Source organism: Rhinolophus sinicus, chromosome 2, assembly GCF_057876585.1.
Source record: "Rhinolophus sinicus isolate RSI-liver-muscle chromosome 2, RSI-T2T, whole genome shotgun sequence".
Taxonomy (NCBI): Eukaryota; Metazoa; Chordata; class Mammalia; order Chiroptera; family Rhinolophidae; genus Rhinolophus; species Rhinolophus sinicus.
Genome location: NC_142502.1, coordinates 168,382,570 through 168,396,888, shown reverse-complemented (window position 1 = coordinate 168,396,888; position 14,319 = coordinate 168,382,570). Strand labels below are relative to the sequence as shown.

The 14,319-nt window shown below is 38.3% G+C and overlaps 1 protein-coding gene across 15 annotated transcripts in view; it reads left to right on the top strand.

Annotated features, from left to right (window-relative positions):
* LTBP1 (latent transforming growth factor beta binding protein 1) overlaps positions 1-14,319 on the top strand; it is a 353,132-nt gene that overhangs the window by 243,264 nt on the left and 95,549 nt on the right. For all 15 annotated transcript variants that reach the window (XM_019741724.3, XM_019741760.3, XM_074331884.2 and 12 more), the window contains 4 exons: positions 1,436-1,561; positions 2,930-3,055; positions 3,477-3,599; positions 7,038-7,157. In XM_019741724.3, the coding sequence (XP_019597283.3) occupies positions 1,436-1,561; positions 2,930-3,055; positions 3,477-3,599; positions 7,038-7,157 (495 nt within the window). The remainder of the gene's footprint in view (positions 1-1,435; positions 1,562-2,929; positions 3,056-3,476; positions 3,600-7,037; positions 7,158-14,319) is intronic.

The following is a 14,319-nucleotide window of genomic DNA, read 5'->3' as shown; positions in this document are numbered from 1 at the left end:
AACTTCAGCCCCCATGTAGGGCATTTCCATAGTGAATCTTTGCTAAGGCACCGTTTTTCCCATCCTTGCTCTGCAGAATGCACAGTGGGTGATTAGTGACAGGGGCACACCTGTTTTTCTTCTCATTCAAATAACAGAACCCTCTAACAAAGCTCTGCTTTAGCTTGTCATGCCCAAGGCCCCTATCTTCTTACACTGGGCCACTTGGGCTCTTCCACGACAGCAGGTGTTTTAAGCATTGTTTACTATGTGATGACAATGAGGTAATAGCTATTGTTGTAAATGTGCTGTTTCTTTGTTGTATATTCTTAAGTGACTTCAACAGGAATAGTAGTAATGATGATGATAATGGCTAACTTTTATGGAGCATATGTAATGTGCCCGGCATTGGTCCACATGCATTCTTTAAGTTACCTCCGTTGAGGCTGACAGTCTGAAGTTGGTGCTTTGATTATTCCCATTTTACACATGCAGAAAAGTGAGGCATAGGATGTTTGAGTAACTTGCCTAAGAAAGGATAGCAAGATTTGTACCTGTACTTGTCTCTAAGACTGAACTCCTGACCACTGCTATACCTCGATACCTCCTTATAAAGGTCATTGAAAACAGACTATTTTAGGGAAGTAATTCATCTCAGAAAGCCACCTTTGAGTCCTCAGGTCTTTTCGGTGATTAAGCTCCTTTTGCTGGCCATAACCCACCAGACTCCTACGACCCTGCTTCTATCACAGAGTCTGTCTGTGAGTGAAGTGAGGACTCTGGCTTAATGTGCTCAGGCTTTAGAGAAGAGGCAAGTCTCAACCAGGAATTGGTAGAAGAGTAAGGGAGGAATTTAGCAGATAAGATTTGGAAGAAGATTCTACTTTACCAGTATAAATAATATATGCTCATGTTGGAATTGGCAGATTAAGAGTAAAGTTACACCCAGAAGTTTTGCTTTGATTAGAAGTGGTAGATCTTTCTTAAGAATTAATGAGAAATTTTGAAGGAGGTTGGACCTTGTTGTTAGAACTTGAATTTGGCCTGCTAATGAATAGAAAGTTACTGCGTGTTTCTTATCAGGACAAATGATATGAAGACTCAAAGTCCATCATCTAAGATGAACTGGGGTAGATAGAAACTCATTGATAGACCATCTTGGAAGTTAGGAAGAATTGATCATCTTACAACTTCCAACATGGCCTCGTTCTGTGTTTCCACCCACTCTAGTTCATCGTAGAAGTTGTTTCATTGGAATTATTGATGACTTTCGGTGGGCCTACCAAAACAATTATAAAGTAATCAAATGAATTTATACTTGATTTTAGAGGTCAACTTTTGTTTTCTAATTGCATAGCTGGCAATAAGCTAATCAGGAAACACAAATGGTTTACAAGTAGCAGTGAAATCTTTATGTTTATAACTGTTGTCTCCCCCACATTTATTTATTTTAAAGAAATCAATGAATGTACTGTGAACCCTGACATCTGTGGAGCAGGACACTGCATTAACTTGCCGGTGAGGTATACCTGTATATGCTATGAGGGCTACAAGTTCAGCGAGCAACACAGGAAGTGTGTTGGTAAGAGACACTTTTGACAGATGAAATTATTAAATATCAAACATTTGCATATTAAGAACTTTCTATAATTATGGGGAAATGTTGTGTGTTTAGTATTTTAAATTTTTTATTCCTAAGCTAAGGGTGCTCAGAAAGTTGTTTACTAAACTCCTGGGATGTTCTTACCTCTTGGTTCAGTATTGCCTGCTACCTTGCCAAGTATAATACAGTTACATAAAGGTGAAATAATTTCCAAAAGATTTTCAGGTAACGTTTATAAACTAGCTCTAGAGATAGGTTCCTATAAACATTTATTTAGCAAAACCAAATTAATATATATTGCAATAAAGAATTATATTCATCCACATGGATAAAATCCAATTTCTAATAGGGATTTCTAAATTGAAAATCAATATATGCTGACACAAAGCTATTAATGAATTTATAAACAAGGGACCTAATCTGTGCTTCTTTGGAAAAATCTCAGGAAGAGGTGTAATGGTGTTAGGTAAATCATTTTATTGTGTTAATTTACTTTTTAGAAACTAGGGGTTGTAAGGTGAATACTGTGTTTCCCCGAAAATAAGAGCTAGCTGGACAATCAGATCTAATGTGTCTTTTGGAGCAAAAAAATAATATAAGACCTGTTCTTACCTTACATTATATGAGACCATGTCTTACATTATAATAAAAGAAGACCAGGTCTTATATTAATCTTTGCTCCAAAAGACACATTAGAGCTGATCATCCAGGTAGGTCTCATTTTTGGGAAACACGATATAAAGCAACAAAGGCATGCAGCTACTTAACAGGATTTTAACATGCTAAATGCCATTAAGCAACGTGTGTGACTTATGCTGTTTGGTTTTGTGTATATATGTGGGGCATAAGGGGCATCCACCTGTTCATAATATGGCTATTTCTCTTTCATTTGCTCATATTGTATATACTTTCTGAACCCAAAAGAGTTGACTAGGGCAATCATAAAAATCTATTTAGCTCCACCTGTGTACACAGTGGAAGTGTCCCTTTCATGGCACCTCTGACTGTCCCTGCTCTGCCGGCCTGGCAGTGGCACAGCAAACTGCAGCACTTAGATGACTCCAGTTATCAGTCAGGTCCTTCTGTGTGGACCTGAAATCTGTCTCTTTGAAACACCAATATCATGGTTGTAGTTTTAGCTTTTGAAACACTGCACAATACGTATTCCCTCTTCCCAGTAATAGCTTTTCAAGTATTTGAGGAAAACAGTCATGTCTCCTTTGACTGTTTTCCTCATCCATGAAGGTGTGTGGGACACGAAATAGTATGCTGGTATTTCATGAACAGGAAGACTGAGAATTTCATGCTACAGTACACTAATCCTTTCATCCGTAATTTTGTTAACAGATATTGACGAATGCACTCAGGTCCAACACCTCTGCTCCCAGGGACGCTGTGAAAACACTGAGGGAAGTTTCTTGTGTATTTGCCCAGCAGGATTTATGGCCAGTGAGGAGGGTACTAACTGCATAGGTAATGGCAGTGTTCTTCCTGATGTATAAATTCCCAGGTCCATGTTTTTACCTCCCCTAAGATCCCATCAGTTCCATACTTATTCAGACAACCCAGAATTATTTTTTTTACAAACACCTGCTATGACATAGTAACCTGCGAGATACTGAAAGATACAAAAATATAATTTTTTTCTCCAACACTTTGGAATGAAGAGTGTCCGAGTGGGTACAGAGACCAGAAGCGGTAAATGTGTCTTTTGGATCCCACAATATACAAAACCTCGCAATTTTGAAGCATGTCGAACAAACCAAAGAGACTATAGACATAGTAGTAGGAATCAGTTACTTCATTCTTAAATTCTGACTCACCTGGGAGATGCGAGAGGTTTGGAATTATATCTTGGGGAATAAAACTCGGCAATGTTTTCTGCTTTCTGTAGATGTTGACGAGTGCCTGAGGCCAGATGTGTGTGGGGAAGGGCATTGCATCAACACTGTGGGGGCCTTCCGATGCAAATACTGTGACAGCGGGTACCGCATGACTCCACGAGGACACTGTGAGGGTGAGTCTGCTGAGAGAACAGGGAGACTGGACCCCCTTCTGAGTGCTGAGTAAACAAGACTGTGAAATGCAGGGCTGGGTGCGGGGGCCTGAGTCTGGTCAGCCCCTAGTCTGGTCCTTACTCTCCTTTACTTAGTCTGTGATGGCACTTGCTCATCCAAGGTCTTCTCACTTTCTGGATTCACAGCCTCGTGGTCTCACTTCCATGGCTCTTATTTTCCATCTTCATACTCGTTCTTACCCACTTCAGTATCTTCCTTCCCTGGTATTTCAAGTGAAATAATTTTAGAGCAACTAATTGCAGAGTTAGTACAAACCCAAACTTAATTACAGCATCTGGGGTATTCATCTGGGGACATGGTGCAGATGGAACCACTGCTGATTTTCACTCTTTGACCTTTTCGCCTTGTTACGTTCCTTTGTCTCAACTTCTTTCTTTTACGCATGTTCTGGAACTTGCTTGCCGACTCTCGACAGAAATAGTGTCTGAGCAACTCCAGGTCAAATTCCAACGGTGCTAGATAAAATTTATTTATTTTGACCCCAGCAATGAGTTCTCCCTCATTATAAAAATGTTTTGAAGAGTTTTTGTAGCATGGCCAAAATGATTAACCATTTAATATTTCTGCTCAATGTTTGTGTCCAAGTTACACACAGGTTCTTTTGGAAACCACCATGGTACTTTTTAAATAACTATTTTCAGGATTAAACTTCTGCTTAAATCCTGCCATGGAAATGTGAAGGAAAAGAGCAGGGATCTCTGAGTGTGTTTTTGAGGAGCCTGGATGTGGGGCTCGTACTGGTTCTGTGGGGTTCCCTGCCTGGCTGTCTAAGCATCAGCCTCTTTTCTAGTCTGGCTGGGCTTTGAGAGTGAAGGAGGGATACACTAGTTGGGGCAGGCTGCTCTCAGCTGTCTGTTGGCTTCTGCATGTTGGTTTTCTTCACAGTTCTGATGACCCAAGCCTGGAGGGAGAGCTAATTTGACATTTTTTGGCAGCCTATACCTGCCACTCCTGTTGGCCTCTTGCCTTGGCCCCTTTGGTTCTAATCTAGAAAGAAGTGGGAGTGGTTTATATTACTGCATCTCTGACCAACTCAGATCAGAATGGAGCTATGAGGGCCATGGTACAGTGCAAATGTGACGTGTCTCCAGTCATCTCTTTTCGGGACCTGTCCCTCTGCTCTGGAGAGGAAGCATAGACACAGGAGAGACACAGGAGCTATGGCATCAGCTCACGGCCCCCACATTTCGTGACTATCTGCCTTGGAGCCAGTTACTTAGCCCCTTTGAAACTTAGTTCTTCATCTGTACAGCGGGAACCATGAAGTTAACTTTTAAGGTTGTGAAAATAACTGTGTTTGCAGTATCTCGTATGGTGCCTGCCACCTTATTAGTTCTCAAAAAGTGTTAATTATTTTAAACTTCCCCCTTCCATGACTCCTTTTGTTTTTGTATAGATCTTTTCAGTACATCCATATTTTGGGGGGCAAACATTTATGTGCAAAGCAACATTTTCCCAAAGAGACCAAATACAGATCCTTCAGTTCTCCATACAATCTCAGGATGGGAAGATAAGATATTAACTAATATCTATAGCATAAGGATAGAAAGTGGAAAGGAGTAGAAAAGAAATTCGAAAATTAAATAGAAAACAGGAGACTATTCAGTAATAATTCAATGCATGCAAATTATTTCACAGAAATATTACCAGGTTTCCATGACTAAATAATACATAATTCTATTACTATGAAAAGGCTTGAAAAGAAGAAGGAGCCAAATAACATAGCTGTTTTCTAATTTCATCATGGACCACAACCAAAGGTCCCCGGGCTTCTGGCTCACTGAAGGTTTTCTCAGCTGTCACTGAGTTGCTTTCAAACAGCGCCAGTCTCCACGGAGCCTATTGTAGTTTTATAGACATTATCTCATGCCTCCTTACTTTGTTCTGTTAAGATATTACCAGTCAGGTAGGCCTTAATGTGTAGCTGGAAGAACAGCAAACAGAGGTGAGAGCAGTGGGAAGTTCAAAGATATTATCATGTGTGCCTCAACACCGCACCTTATTTACCAGACCAGCCTATCTCACTGACCTTCTCTGACTTAGCAGTTGTAGTTCTATTTTAAAAAAATATCCAATCCAGAGAATAATGTAATGCTGTTTGGAAAATGAAACTGGCAAGCATCATCTATTTTGTAGAACAAGAAGTCCCAGAACATCTGACCTAAAAAAAAAAGGAAAGGGAAAAAACACACAAGAAACCATGTGTGTCATTGTCTATTGGCAAGAATTTTTCACTGATAGGAAAGAAATGACAATGCTGACAATCGGAAAAAGCATCTTTTGTCACACATGTAGTGATCTATAATAGGAGATAATTTTTGAGAATTAACCAGAATGAAGACATCAAATGCCCATGCATGTTCAGTGTATTCGTCAAATATTTCTTTCACTTTTCAGCTTATGTCCCAAAAAATCTCTTTATATTTGAAGTATGATTAGAGGTCCTGTAAATGTTTTATACTGGGACATTTAGACATGGAATCCACTCACTTAAATGCAAAATTCCACTCCAGAAAAACACTTATTTCAAGTGGGGTCAGTATCCAAAGTATTACCACTCATTTTCAATTGTTGACCCATCTGTCCTATATTTTACATTTTCCCCATTTTGATGTTTTACCTTTCTTAAAAGTGCCTAAAGCGATTTGAGTAGTTATCTCTGCCATAATCCCAACCATATTTAAGGCATTTTTTTTTCTCACATTGAAAAGAACAATGATTAATACCTTCATTTAACTGTGAATGTGAAAAGTAAGGTGTATTTTTACCGGAAGATATTATCATATGATCACATATCACCATGTTTTCTGGAAAATCTTAGAAGTATGTGATGAATTTATTCTCTCCTAATGTTTTATTTTTTTTTCCCACCTCCAAGGAATTCCTATCATATGAAAGGTTTTAAATTATTCAAACCCAAGATGTCCTTGGGCCCATGAAGCCAAAGTGAGGATTTTCTTAGAACATCAAGTGTCTATAGAGACACCCTCTAGCCAGATGGATATATGGCTTCCTCCCTCTCATCCCCATTCCTTGTACTTCTTTCTGGCAAACTGTGCTATTACTTGAAAGGTTTGATTCTATTACTTGAAAGTGGCCCCAGAGAAGTCGGCCAGCTCCCATAGTGGAGAGGTCTCACTCTGCGAGTTGGAGAATTAGGGTCAAGTTCTTTCTTGGAACATGTATAAGTGTTTCAATTGAGGTATACTTGCCCATGCATTATCACTGTATATTTAAGTACAGACCCAGTGTGTCTTTCAGCCAATTATTGTTTACCCTACCAGATAGAACCTGCATTTTTCCACCTTTATCACTAACGTAAGTTTTTGCTTTGTATCCTGATAAATTGTCCCTGACCTAGCTTTTGGATTTTTCAGATATTGATGAATGTTTGATTCCAAGTACTTGTCCAGATGAGCAGTGCGTGAATTCTCCTGGAGCTTACCAGTGTGTTCCCTGTACAGAGGGATTCCGAGGATGGAACGGGCAGTGTCTTGGTAGGTATTGAATGTTGTCAGCATAGTTTTATTTCTTCTGTCTAGCCTGTTTTCTAACAGACTGGTATAATACCAAGTGAGCCTCTTTCAAAATGAATATACGTATATATATGGAATGTAGCAAACACATTATTCTGACACAACTTCAAAGAGAGGCTCTAAGTAACTTTTAACCATGGAGACAACAAGGAAATGAATTGGCATGAAGGATGTGAGATGTCACCTGCGACAAATAATTCTGATTGAAACAAATTGTTATCCCAATGTGATAAACAACCAAAACCAAAGAAAGTGATCGCCACAGGGAGGAGAAAGTTGGAAAGCAAAATGCTTAAAAAGCAAGAAAAGGCATAAAAAGAAGCTACCATAGACTAAATAGAATTAAGAAACATACACAAACTTGTAGTAGGGGTAGGAAATGTAGAAAGAGAAATCCTGACTGATTGCTCATGCCCTTCATATTCATATATTCATTTATTCATTTATTCATATATTCATATATTCATTTAAATATTTAATAAGTATTTAGTACCGACATTAGGCACTGAGATAAGTGGTAACTTTGCTTTTGTTCTCATTTCCTGTGCTCTAGTTAGCTTTCCCTCTTAATGGTTTTCCTTGGTGTTTCTGTCTGCCATATGATCTTTTCCTTAAAAGTTAAACTCTTTTCCACTCCGTTCTAGACTCTGACAATGCGAGTTAAACTTTTCATTCATTCATTCCTTCTATCCTTCCCCCCACAAATGATGAAGAACTTACTGTGTATACCCAGAGTTGTACTGAGTGCTGGAATACTTTAAGGGAACAAAAAAAGTACCTTCCTCATGGAACCTGCTATCTAGTGGGGGAGGTTGATACTCATCCAGACATCTCTTAAATCAATGCAAATGCAAAAAATCAGACAAGTGCTAGCAAGGGGGGTTCTGTAGTGTTACAAGAACACATGACAGAATGAGTTGCCTGTAGGAGAATTCATGAGTTGAGTTTTAACTGGGGAAGGGGATGGGAGGGAGAACATTTGGACGGAGGAAACAGCATATGTAGGGGGCTTGTAGAAAGAGGAAGCAGTTCGTGTTCCAGCAACCGAAAAGCCAGTGAGGCTGAAGAACAGGGATCAAGGGAAGATTTGCTGCAAGATGAGCAGGCAGACCATGCCAGACCCTCTCAGTCCTGTTAAAAGTGTTGGCCCATTGCTACATCTCTGGGAAGACATTTAGGTATTTTAGAGAGGGTGGGATAGGTAGGCTTGGCAAAGGCACTCCCAGTTTCAAAGCTGTGGACTCACTACCAGGCAGCACGAGCTAGGCCTCTGTAGCAGGTGCAGGTGGTCCCGTGCCCTGAACCTCATGCCCATCTGCAAGAGTCTCTATCAATGGAGTCACTTTGGGGAGAAGAAAAGACTTTCGTTAATTGTGTATTTGATAAGAATTTGTTTATGTAGTTAGTGCTGATCAGAAAGTGCATTTGGTTTCAGTTTCCCCATTTGGCCTAAATTTTATAGTTGTCTATGAAGGTTCCATTGGTGTTCTCATTTTCACCTACTGATGCATATTATAGTCCAAGAACAGAGCCTGAACTTTACCTTAGATAACTAAAATTCACAATAGAGGTATAAACATAGCCCTGATTCATGAACTTACTAATGGAATGTGACTGACCAAATTGGCAAGTGATTGCTCTTCAATATAAATGCATTTATCTCGATTGGGTAATAATAATAAATGACCTCTTATACCTAGATGTAGGCAATCAATCTAATTGTGACTGCTTTGTTCCAGTTTAGGACAGGAACACAGCACCTCATTTAAAAGTAATTTCGCTTTGCCAACCAGATTAGTAGAATCATAAGCAGAAATATTAGGTCACTGTGTTACTCAACCAAAGTCACACACTTAGCCACTTGTTCCAAGCAATAGCTTTCGTTTTTGCATTCCTATGGTCATGCATTTCCTATTAAAATGAGGCAGTGTACTTTTTCCTTCTGCTTTGTAAAATTTTAGGCTCTGTATAATCTATAGCTCAAGCTTCTTTTCTGTGATATAATTGCAGTTCCATCCTTGCTCAGTTGGACTTGCTCTCATCTAAATTTCTCATGAGGGCTTTTGCAGATTACACTAAAATAGATTTTCTGTCTTAATTTTGTTACGGTGGTAGAGCTTTCAAATGTTGAAAAAGTTGAGTGTGACAGAAAACAGATATTGCAACATGCCTCTTTGCTCACACTGAGCCAATGAATGGACTGGATTTCTTGTGAAACTCTGACAATGCTCATGAATACCCATCCATATTTTTTGTTTTTGTTCCTTTATCCATTTGAGTTCTCACCTTCGTACTTCTCAAACCCAAAGATTCTTTCCAGAAAGTGCAGTCCTCACTTCAGCTTGTTTTTGAGTTGAGCTCATGGGTAACACAACTTGACATATAATTATTCATTCATGTAACAGTTGAGGGCCTACTATGAGCCAGGCATTTTTCTAGACTCTGGGGATTCAGAGTGAACAAAATAAATTCCTTCCCCTCATTGCACTTATACTCTAGAGCTCACATGATGCTTACAAATAAACAAGCAAGTAAAGTATATGGTGTGTCAGATGTGATGAGTGCCATGAAGGAAAGAAAAGCAATGTAAGGGAGAGTAGGGAGTGTTACAGATTCCATGGTGATCAGAGAGAAATTATGTACAAGGTATTCCTTGCTAATCATGCTGTTTGTTTTGTCTCTAACAGTTATTGGTGACTAGTGGCACTTTATATCTTTTTAGTCCAGATAATTTAGGATACGTCGATGAGACTTGTTTTTGTCCAACTTTTAAGGTATGAGAACATTAAAGATATTTTTTTTTAATTTCCCACATCTCAACTATTTGAAGAAAAGTCCTACACTTGGCACAGGTTAGTTGTTATCTATGAGATAATTGCCACCTCACATGGCTGTTCTAGTCTGTACGTCTCAGTATCCTTCTTTTTCTGACACTATCCTCTGACTGATTGCATATTTTAAAATTAGGTAATTAAACTTGTACAGTGTTTCACATAATAGTACTTACATTTGGCAGTATGCTTATTTTATTTTTCATTTTTACACTCGTCGAGTTTAAGAGCCAATTTGGCTCTTTTTTCCTGTGAAATGGTTTAATTAGAAATTAAGATTTGCTATTTTGACCCTTGTATTTCTTCAGGAACTTGATGCCAGTTACACTTTCTGCTTCTTTCGTGAACTAAATGGTGAACTTGCCAAGACCGTTAATGGCCTCTTTGTCTTTGTGCCCTGTAAGCTGGATCTTACCAACGGATGCTTCTCCTTGATTTATGAATTAGAACAGAAATGATTTGGGGCAGAGACAGGTAAAATGTCAGCAGGTGTTGTCATTAGGAACACACTAGTTCAGGGCGTGCGATCCTTCATTCTCAATAGTTTATTGTCCACTTTCAAAATATCTATCCTGTAGTACTTTCTGGAAACTCTTATTGGCTCCTCTGTTAATGTAGCTGCTTCTTTCAAGTTGTAGATTTTGGTCCTCTATTGAGAGCCACTTTCATCATTCAACACTGTATTCCTTGGACCTCATATTCAGCCTGGAGTTGTTGCCCATTCAATCCCTGTCTCTACTGACTGTTTCATCATCCTGGGTTCTGTGTAGGTCCAAGTGGCTTCTTAAACCAGGATTTTTCTTGAGGGAAGCCAGCTTGTCAGGTACTCAATTTACAGGGTTCTCTTGACTCATGGAGAACTAGCCTGACTCCATCCAACCTGACTAGAACCATCCCCCAAAGAAAATTCTCTAATATGTGTGTAGAGGTACTTTTAGTAACTCTGATATAACGATCATAGTTCCTTGAATTTAGATAGATTTTGGACCATGTGAGCTCTCTGAAGCTTAGTTTTAATATCTGTAAAATGGGGACTGAAATATTTTCCGCATAGGTTTTATTGTCAGAATTTGATATGCGATATAAATCATCTAGCAAGGTGTCTGACCTAAGGAAGGATCCAATAAATGTTACAACCCTTTTTTTCCCAACCTTCTTATCCCCCTTTACCATCCTTGTCCTGAAATACAAGAAATGCAGTGATAACTGATACCTCTTTAAGTCAATTATATGTCGAATTTCTCTGTATAACCACCTTCTCTTTGGCTTTCTCTCAGTTCCTGTCATACAGATTTTAACTCGCCCTATATCATAGCTTTCGCTTACAAATAGGAGTTATCTTCAATCTTCCAGTTTCCTTTTAACTTCTGAGCATTTCTGTTTAGTTGGAATATACTTCTTGAGAATTGTAATTCTTCTCTGTAGGATCATCGATCATGCCTAACAAATGTTTCAGTTTCTGCAAGACTTCCATTTCCTTTCTTTCACTTCTTTTTTTTGTCCTTTTTGCTCACCTTCACAAGACAAACTATTTACCACCTGGTAGGTGTATGCAGCTAGCCATTTTTTTTTTAAAGCCAGCTTTATTGAGATGTAACCACACATCATACAATTTACCTGTTTAAAGTGTACAACTCTGGTTTTTAGTATAGTAACAGTGTCGTACAACCATCACCACAATCAACTTTAGAACATTTTCATCACCCCCTATAAAAACTCCGTAAGTTTTACTTTTATTTTTATTTTTATTTTTTTGTGTGCTTTAGAAAAAGCTGGGTTTTTTTTTTTAATTAGTTTCAGGTGTACGAAACAATGTAATAGTTAGACATTTATCATTTATATCCCTCACACAGTGATAACCCCCTTCTCCCCCAATCTACTACCCATCTGACATCGCATACAGCCGTTACATTTCCACTGCCTCTATTCCTAATGCTGTACTCCACTTTTTCTTTTATATGCTTTTTTTAATTATTAGTTTCAGATGCACAAGACAAAGTAATACTTAGACGTTTATCATTTATATCCCTCACACTGTGTGAACCCCCCTCCCCCCATGTTCTCCACTTCTTGTAACTATATCACAAGATTGCTGTGGGGATACGAAAGTCAGTTTGGGGAATGTAATCAATAATGTAAAGATTTTGTCGGGTATCAGATAGACACTTGTCTCATTAGAGAGACCACCTCAGGTATGATGTAGATGCCTGATCATGGCACTGTACACCTGAAGCTGAAGCTGAACAATAATGAATGTCAACTATAATTTCATATATGTAGTCCTTTTTAAGGGGACGTTATTGTCTTGCTTTATCGTCTGTGACAGACCATGTGACTCAGGAACACAAATTTCTGAAATTTTTATCAGAGTAATTTTTTGTCAGCCTGCAATTAAGTTAATGATGACTTTGTGACTACCATTTATGATTTCTAAATGTACTAGGTCTTAGGCATTTGAAAAATTTGTATCATTCGATCCACTTGACAACTGGTTAAGCCACAGTCTTAACCAAAACCAGGCTCAGAGAACTTGCAGGATAAACATGGTGAGCTCATTGTTCTAGGAGCTCAGTTTACACTAGGATTTATTTTCAAATTTTAAGATTCATCATTAACCTTATGAAGTCTATGAATACTCCATATCTGACAATTAAGTTCGCGAACTCATCCTAGAAAAAGTGCTACATACCTCATTGCTGATTATCACTACAGTCACCTTCAAAGTACTCCCCTTGGTAAGCTATGAACCGATGCCAGCACGTAGTCTACCTTTCAAAGCAATTTTGGAACTCTTTCTGGAATGGCCATCAGAGCTGTCATCGTATTAGCTTTGATGTCCTGAGTGTCATCAAAATGTCTTCGTTTCAGTATTTCCTTTATCTTCGGTAAATAAAGAAGTCACTGGGGGCCAAATCAGGTGAGTAGGGAGGGTGTTCCAATACAGTTATTTGTTTACTGGCTAAAAACTCCCTCAAGGACAGTGCAGTATGAGCTGGTGCATTGTCGTGATGCAAGAGCCATGAATTGTTGGCAAAAAGTTCAGGTCGTCTAACTTTTTCATGCATTCTTTTCAGCACTTCCAAATAGTAAACTTGGTTAACTGTTTGTCCATTTGGTACAAATTCATCATGAATAATCCCTCGGACATCAAAAAAGGTTAGCAACATCGTTGCAACAAGTTGGTGAACTTAATTGTCAGAACTTGTATTCATAGACTTATCTGAAATGAGACTTTCCTCTAGATTTTTTTGTAGATAAGATGGCAGCTGAGCTCAACACCTACCTTTTACAGATGTTATAAAATGTACAAACATCAGACTTATCCCTAAATTATTATATGCTAATTATATTCTAATCAGCCAATAAGTTGTTATTGAGCACCTACCTATATGTCTGCTAGATGCCAGGGAAGATAAAAAAGTAAAAAAGAGCAGAGTGGAACATGATTATGAGAGGGGTGGGGGTATTGGGGAGGTATTTAAGGGTATAAACTTGCAACTAGTTGGTAAATAAGTCCTGGAGCTCTAATACACAGCATAAGCATAGTGATTAAAGACAACAATACGGAATTATAAACTTCAAAGTTGCTAAGAGACTAGATCTTAATTGTTCTGACCACAAAAAGGAAATGGTAATTATGTGATAGAGGTGTTAGCTAATGCTACTGTGTTAATCATTTTGCAATAAATAAGTGTATCAAAGCATCACTTAAACTTATACAATGTTATATGTCAGTTATATCTCAGTACAAAACCAAAAAAAAACACATACTTTTGTGAAGATAGGAAGCATGCCTGTGTGGGAACACTAGTCATTATAGTAACACAAATCTTCTCTTTATGTAGTTTACAATGTTTCATTGTAAATGAATGTTTCATTTGAATGTAACATTTCATTGTAAATGAATGTTACAATGAAACATTGTAAACTTAATGTTCCATTTGATCTTCATGGCACTCATCCCTGTAGTACATACAGAGAAATTGATTCCCAAATAGGTTAATGGGCTTGCTCAAGGTCATAGGTGATGAATGGCAGAGCTAGGTAGGACATGATCCCAGGTCTTCTTTCTCCAAAGCTAGTGTTTTGTTTTGTTTTCTCTACAGTATCTCATATCTGTCTTATGTACACCCAAGAAAATTAGAGAACACAACAATATAATTAACATACTGTGTTTCCCCCAAAATAAGACCTAGCTGGACCATCAGCTCTACTGCGTCTTTTTGGAGCAAAAATTAATATAAGACCCAGTCTTATTTTATTATAATATAAGACCGTGTCTTATGTTAATT